At 40.0% G+C, this 8,145-nt stretch overlaps 1 protein-coding gene across 1 annotated transcript in view; it reads right to left on the reverse strand.

The window, feature by feature from the left end:
* Positions 1 to 8,145, reverse strand: part of MBD2 (methyl-CpG binding domain protein 2) — a 69,428-nt gene that overhangs the window by 46,428 nt on the left and 14,855 nt on the right. Inside the window, exon 3 of the mRNA XM_017882981.1 lies at positions 2,888 to 3,047. Within this exon, the coding sequence (XP_017738470.1) occupies positions 2,888 to 3,047 (160 nt within the window). The remainder of the gene's footprint in view (positions 1 to 2,887; positions 3,048 to 8,145) is intronic.

Genomic DNA, 8,145 nt, shown 5'->3' on the forward strand with positions numbered 1-8,145 from the left:
TTGGTGTTACTTTCAAAGAGAACTTATTTTTTAAAATGCAAAGCTCCACTTTCTGACCATCTAAATAAAATCACATGCAAAAGACCATGCCTCCAAAATTCAGGCAGAAAGCTTCAGAAAACAATGAAAATGAAAGGCATTTCCAAAATAATGTATATTTATTTATTTAGTAAACATTAATTACCACTATACACTTCTGAAATGAGGTGGACGGTAAATCAAATAAACATAAAGCAATATTTATTAAGTACCTACCGTGTGCTAGGCTTTGGCTACATAGACAAAAACAAAAACAGGCATGGTCCTTGCCCTCATGGAGCTCACAGTCTAGCTGAAGCAGACAAACAAGTCACAAATACAATGGCAAAGCACCAGGGAAGCATTATGGAGGAAAGGATTGGTTCTGCCTGGAGTATGCAGGGCAGGCTTCCCAGAGATGGAGACAATGGAGCTGGGTCTTGGATGAGTAGGAGTTCGCCAGATGAAGGGGAAAGGGGTAAGCACATTCCAAGCAGAGCAAACAGCGCATGAGCAAGCAGAGTCTTGAAAGCGCATGCCATGGTGCAGGACGATGAGCGTTCCAGCGCAGCTAGAGCAGAAAGGTGCACACAAACTGAAGAGATGAATTAGTGTTTGGTTTTTGATGAAACGTGTCAGAAAAATAAATCTGCACATTACACTTAACGTAACTAAACTGTGGTTCTGGTACAGTACAGTAATCTGAAAGTACTCTTCATTTCATAAATACTGAAGCCCCTTTTATAGGTACCCAGCACTGTGTTTTAAGATGGCAATTTTAGAAACATAAACCTGAATTTTCCTCTGTACATTTAAGCAGCAAAGTAACCCCAGAATAAAGGTTTCCTGAAGCTGAAATCACAGTGATTTATACACACACAAGATACTAACTTTTGCTAACTTGGGCTCCCCCTCTACTGCTATTCTTACCTTTCTTAACATCTTCATAACGACCAACTCAAATCCACCCCATAGTTAAGCAATACAGAGGCAATTTAGCCTTCTCTTCTACTCTGCCTCTCTAAACAAAGGACCTGCCAATGTCCCTATGAAAACCAATGCAAGGTATTATGCTATGAAGAAACAATGCATTTTGATCTCTGTATCAATTATTAGAAATTATATTACTGTAAACTGCACAAATTTAAGCTGAATTCTGAATGAAGACAGGTATGAAGCAGAGACCCCATGCCCCTCAGAAAATGTAAAATGACAAGAGGGAAGAGAGCTTGGGTCAGAAAGTTTCCAACGCTGGCCACCAGGCAACACTGTTCACCGAGGTGGCTTGGTGCTCAGGAAAGGGGGTGGCTTAGGGAAAGAGCAGTGTGGAAAGCAAAGGAATTAACGTGGGTCAAATTCACTTTGCTAGATGTTCTAAAAAATTCCCATTTACTCCTCACAACAATGCGAAGGGAAACTTTTCTTTCTTTAATTTTACAAACGAGAAACCGAAGGCCCTTGGAGTCTAAGAAAGTTTCTCATGACTGCATCAGCTAATAAGTAGCAGAGCCAGTTCACCAAGCCATGCCTTCCTGGGTCCAAAGCCCTTCTTACTCCACTACACTGCCAATGGGTTCCTAAAATGAGCTCACTGGGACTTACGGGATTACATGAGTCCCATTAGTCCCACACATCAGTCACATCTTAAGAAAGAGAGCCCCTACTTCTCCCTCCACTATTTTCACTGTCAGTGTGAAGACAATGGTGGTAGCAATACACATACACACAGATCCCTGAAGTTTAGAGGAAGAAAAACTAAGAAAAAATAGTCACATAGGTTTAGTTGTCCTCAGGGAAAAGCAGCTTTCTTTGTAAAGATACTGGATCCTTTAACACAATTAAATTAGTACAGGCTGGCGCGGGCGCGGTTGGGCTCAAGGGGCCTGTAATCCCAGCACTTTGGGAGGCCGAGGACGGGGCGGATCCACATGGAGGTCAGGAGATCGAGACCATCCTGGCTAACACAGCGTGAAAAACCCGTCTTACTAAAAAAAATACAAAAAAAACTAGCCGGGGCTGACCGAGGTGGCGGGCGCCTGGTGAGTTCCCAGTACTGGGGGCAGGCTGAGGCCAGTGAGAATGGCCGTAAAACCGGGAAGCGGAGCTTGCAGTGAAAGCTGAGATCCGGGCCACTGCTCCCAGCTCCGGGTGTTGTCAGAGTGAGACTCTTCGTCTCATATTAAAAATAGTATTTAAATAAATAAATAAATAAATAAATAAAATTGTACAGGCTTAAACTATACTCATCTAATGCTCCAGAAGAGTTTCAGATTTCAGATATTTTCAGATTTGGAATGTTCAAACTGTATTATAATTCAAATGAGACTTGCTTCAATTGCTATACAATAAACTATCAACCAAACAGCTCGATAAAGCTAAGGGCTAACGGAAAAATATCCAAACATAGTATTAGAATATTATTCCAAAAACTCATTATCTTCAACATCATCAAAGGTCAAAAAAAAAAAAAAAACACCGCCCTTTCTCAAAACCTGAACCTGAAAATCAATACGTAATTATAAACTATGAGATAAAGATACCTGCCACATTAAAATGTTGCCACTTTTTGGACAACAGGAACGATTTTGAGGGAAAAAGAAAAAAAGCAGACAATTAACACTAAAGAAACCTTTTGTAAACAGCCCCAGTGGGTCAGAAAGTGTGATGGTCACTGACCTAGAGAGATACTGAAATGCTATTTTCTACTGTGCACAATTTACTTATGCTCTTTCTTTCTGGGACAGGGTGGGCAGGGTACAGGGACATGCATGGGACATTTGGACAACCAAAATTCCAGTGACTATGATGTGAGATACTTTTTGAACAGCTTTCAAAGTAGCATATACATGCGATAAGTAAATTAACCAACCTTATTTTGATTGAGAGGATCGTTTCGCAGTCTCTGTTTGTTCTTCTGTAATTTACTAGGCATCATCTTTCCAGTTCTGAAGTCAAAACTGCTGAGATCAACAGTATTTCCCAGGTACCTTGCCAACTGAGGCTTGCTTCTGAACTTCTTACCACTTGGACTAAAAGAAAGATAAGGTTAACTGAATAAAAGGCAACAATATTTACTCTAGGTCTCTACATAAGCCTTTTCTTCATGTCTTCCTCTACCCTCAACTGATACCCCATTCAATTGTACATATTTTTAAAGAAATGTTAAAGTTCTGCTAGGCACAGTGGCTCATGCCTATAATCCCAGCACTTTGGGAGGCAGAGGTGGGTGGATCACCTGAGGTCAGGAGTTCAAGACCAGTCTGGCCAACATGGTGAAACCCTGTCTCTGCTAAAAAAAAAAAAAAAAAAAATACAAAAAATTAGCTGGTCGTGGTGGTGGGCGCCTGTAATCCCAGCTACTCAGGAAACTGATGCAGGAGAATTGCTTGAACCCAGGAGGCAGAGGTTGCAGTGAGCCAAGATCGCACCACTGTACTCTAGCCTGGACAAGAGCAAAACTCTGTCTCAAAAAAAAAAAAATGTTAAAGTTTTACAGGGAACTCTGTAACTTCCCTGTAAGAAGAGATCACATGTCACCTAATATAACGCTCCCCTAGGTAATCCACTAGAACACATAACATGTTGCCACAGCCATTCCCACAGGTCACTCAGCAACTACTGCGAGAACCTAAATCCAAACTTCATGCACAGCATAACAGGCATACTAAAACTGTCTTCAATCTCACAAACTTCCTTTCCAAATTGATTTTTGAAATGCTTTTTTTCCCTGCAAGTATTACATATACAACTATGCCAGCAATAATCAGAAAAAGACTTGAGAACAAATTATTCTGAAGTCAGCAACCCTTGTTTAAAACACACACACACAGACACACACACACACACACAAACACAAATATGTGGACTCTGTATCATATTTTGGCTCATAACACTCACAGTAAAATTCTTAAATCTTGACAATATTTAAATGCTAATACTACTGAAATGAGAAAACTAGACCAAATATTTGTGAACGTGCTTGTACCATGCTGACATGAGTTTTGTTAGCCAAACTCCTCCCTTAGGGAAGCACATGAAGAATAATTTACTTCTGGTAAGTAATACTGCCAAAGCTGGAAAGTTACAAAAATGCCAGAATTATACAGAGGACTAGTCTTCCCCCCAAAAATTTTTTTCCTGTGTGGCATTAATCTGTAAGAAATTTTTTATAGGAATAATGCCCCAAAGTCTCACCTAATAAATTTTCTGAATGAAATAAATGTGCTAGAACAAAGTCAGTGTGATATGTCACAAGAAAATTGTGAGAATTCTCAAATACTTCTCAAAGAAGACAATGTATCACATTCAGAACTTAACCTTGCACCAAGTGACCACAATAAAAGAAAAATAACTCATAAGAAGATAAAAGGAAAAAGGCTGAGAGATCAAGCAATACATATTCTCTTGGAACAAGAAAACTTCTCTCTGGGTCAAATCCAAGTTTGTGACTTGTCACAAACTCTTTGGTAGTCTGTCCCAACACACTTCAAGACAACTGAAGATCCTATCAACATTCTTTTTCCACAACCACATGACTTAAGTACTCCTGAAACACAATTCAAGGTATAGAGTTCAGCAGGCAGATGAAGATAACAACCAGTAACAACAAGAACAATACAAGAAAGCACCAGAGGAGAGAGTAAGGGATCCCACACAAGCAAAGCTCAACTCCAACTCTAACCTAGATTTCCAGAATACTCAGTATCACAAAATAAAACAGCAAGTCACTCGCAATATTGTCCAAAACTTGAATCATCTCTGCCCACCACACAACACAGTTCCACCCCCAAAACCTGATCTTCTATACTCCACACCTGTTGGTCAGCAGCACTGCTGTCCACTTAGCACTTCATTCTCCAAGCCAGAAGGCCACATTACAATCCTTCAGCACCTCCATGTCTCAGTCACACATCCAGTACCAAGTTCTAAATGTTCAGGCTCCTCAATGTTGACAAAAAAGCTTCACCTCCTTAATAAGCCATCAAAAGCTTTACGTCTGTTATATTTTCTTTCCAGACTCTTTTCCCACCAGCCTTGGTGGCCTACATTCCAAACTCTAAATCACCAAAATATGCCATATACCTTTGAATCTTCCAGTCATGTCTTTGCAGACGGAAGGATGAGCACAGAAACATCCTGCCTATCAAAAGGCTATTAAATCCTCCAAGCCCAGCTAAAATGTGCTCCACTTCCACTAGGAAGTCTTCTGAGATTCTCCAATTCAAGTCAGAAATAATCTACTACCACCCGAAATTCTATTTTCATTACAATAATTCCTATATATTTCCTTCCTGAGTCAAACAGAAATGCCACTTTTAAACTTCAAACACTATTAAAGGCTAGCACTGAACAAGGTAACTTTCTGAGAGCAAAAAACCTTATCAGTTCAATACTAAAGGATGTGGTTTTTGCAGACACAATGAGATAAATACTATCGCTTACTTAAGTTATATGGCATACAATTTTTAAAACTAAGCTAGAAAACATATTCATGATTAATGTGTTTTACCACATAAGAAATAAAGTATTATACTGTCATTATACTAATGACCTAAATTAATATGAAAAATTAGTAAAGATTACTCTGCTATTATGTCACTTATAAAAAGCTGCAATAGCCGGGCACGGTGGCTCACGCCTGTAATCCCAGCACTCTGGGACGCCAAGGCAGGCGGATCACAAGGTCAGGAGATCAAGATCATCCTGGCTAACATGGTGAAACCCTGTCTCTACCAAAAATACAAAAAAATTAGCCGGGCGTGGTAGTGGGCGCCTGTGGTCCCAGCTACTCAGGAGGCTGAGGCAGGAAAATAGTGTAAACCCGCAAGGCGGGGTTTGTAGTGAGCCAAGATCATGCCACTGCGCTTCAGCCTGGGCGACAGAGCGAGACTCTGTCTCAAAAAAAAAAAAAAAAAAAAAAAGGCTGCAATAGCCATATGGTCCTTATTATCAGATACTCAAGTAATTGGTAAACAAGATTCTGATAAACTAGTTAACATATCACAAAAAATGAATAAACAAAATCTCTCCACAAAATAAAATGACAATTCTGTGGCCAGGCACGGTGGCTCATGCTTGTAATCCCAGCACTTTGGGAGGCCGAGTTCGGGAGTTTGAGACCAGCCTGATCAACATGGAGAAAACCTATCTCTACTAAAAATACAACATTAGCTGGGTGTGGTGGCGCATGCCTGTAACCCCAGCTACTCAGGAGGCTGAGGCAGGAGAATCGCTTGAACCCAGGAGGCAGAGGTTGCGGTGAGCCGAGATCGTGCCACTGCACTCCAGCCTAGGCAACGAGCAAAACTCTGTCTCAATAAAATAAAATAAAATGACAATTCTCAGTTATCCCTCAGATAGTGCAATAAAAAACAGCTCAAGAGTAGACCCCTTATTTCAACAGATTCATTTTCCAGAAGATGAAATGTTCAGGCAGTAACTCTTACCAAAAAGATAAGCACACTGCTCTTAGTATATGGCTTAGTGAACAAATAGGAAGCTATTTATGAGGGAATCAATTGACAAACTTCACAAATTAAACCTGCAATAAGTAGTTCCTCATTTAACAGTTGAAATGTCAGTTATCCACTGCAGCTGAAAACATAATAGAGCCTCAGTACAATGTTCCTCTACAGAACAAAACTCATTAGCAATCAGTTTATTTCAGATACCTCTCCCACAAATCAAGATAATTTGAACTCAATTAAAAGGCTATACTCATGAAATGTGATCGCTTATATTTATCATCTAGATTAGCAGTTTATTAGCAGTTTAACATGGCTTCATATTATTCCTATGTTTATTGATTTTAAAAATGAAATGGGGGGCCAGGCACAGTGGCTCACACCTGTAATCCCAGCACTTTGGGAGGCTAAGGAGGGCGGATTGCCTGAGCTCAGGAGTTTGAGACCAGCCTGGGCCAACACGGTGAAACTCCGTCTCTACTAAAATACAAAAAATTAGCCCAGTGTGGCAGCGTGTGCCTGTAATCCCAGCTACTTGGGAGGCTGAGGCAGTAGAATCGCTTGAACCTGGGAGGCGGAGGTTGCAGTGAGCTGAGACTGTGCCACTGCACTCCAGCCTGGGCAACAGAGTGAGACTCCATCTCAAAAAAAAAAAAAAAAAAAAAGAAATGGAAGGTATTTATTACAAACAAAAAGGCTAGACATCCTCTACTAATAAACTAAATTAGCAATGAAGGAAAAAAGGTAGAAGTTTTAACTATTAGCATACCCAAAAGAAAGCTGGAATATTTGCTAGTAATCAGCAAATTCTTATTCATAATGAATCACCATTTCCTGCCTTACAGATGGAATTTTATGAAACATCTGTATTGGATAGCTACAAGTATCTGTCATACATACTGCTGCCTTCAGAAAACAGTACTACAAGCCATTTTCTTCTCCGTAACTGCTACAGTCTGTGTGTGGTGCTTTAAGGGAAGTCAACCTGGCTGCCCCAAGGGATTTTAGGCCAGAGACCTTACTCTTCAGGAGTTGAAAGCAAACATGGAGGACGGCAAGGCCCAAGGGAATGGTTAAGTAGGAATTCTGCCCATGAGATGATATACACACCATCTGTACAGGGGCAAACTGACCTTGGGAGAGGCAAACTGAGGAAATAAATGCTAGATGAACAAAAAGACTGTCACCTAAGTTCTACTCTTACCCAAAGTGATTAAATTTAATAACCTGTCTACCCTCAATAATGGCTGCTGTAGGTCCTGATCTCAGAAACACCAAGACTGAAAGTGACTAAGCTTTTATTTTAAAAGCATCAATTCGTAACTTAGGGAAGTTCAAAACCTGTTTAACTCTAGAAGACTGAGTAAAGGATATTAGTCATTTTCAGTTTTCTCTGCCCATTATGATTACTTCTAATCCCAGTAATGAAATACTATTTCACTTTCAACCACAAAAAAAAAAAATTCCCTATCAACTGCCCCCTAGAGACACCATTCCTGAACCAACTGTGATCACACCTTTAACTTCTTCTACCCACTATTTAAATAAACTCTGAAAAAAGCCCTGAAGAAACATACTAATTGAAAATCAAAACATGAATTGTATCTTTCCCGTTCACATAAGAACATTTCATCACTTAAAATAAAAATAACAAAAATAAACG

The sequence above is a fragment of the Rhinopithecus bieti genome, unplaced genomic scaffold (assembly GCF_001698545.2).
Source record: "Rhinopithecus bieti isolate Rb0 unplaced genomic scaffold, ASM169854v2 scaffold_13674, whole genome shotgun sequence".
In the NCBI taxonomy this organism is placed as follows: domain Eukaryota; kingdom Metazoa; phylum Chordata; class Mammalia; order Primates; family Cercopithecidae; genus Rhinopithecus; species Rhinopithecus bieti.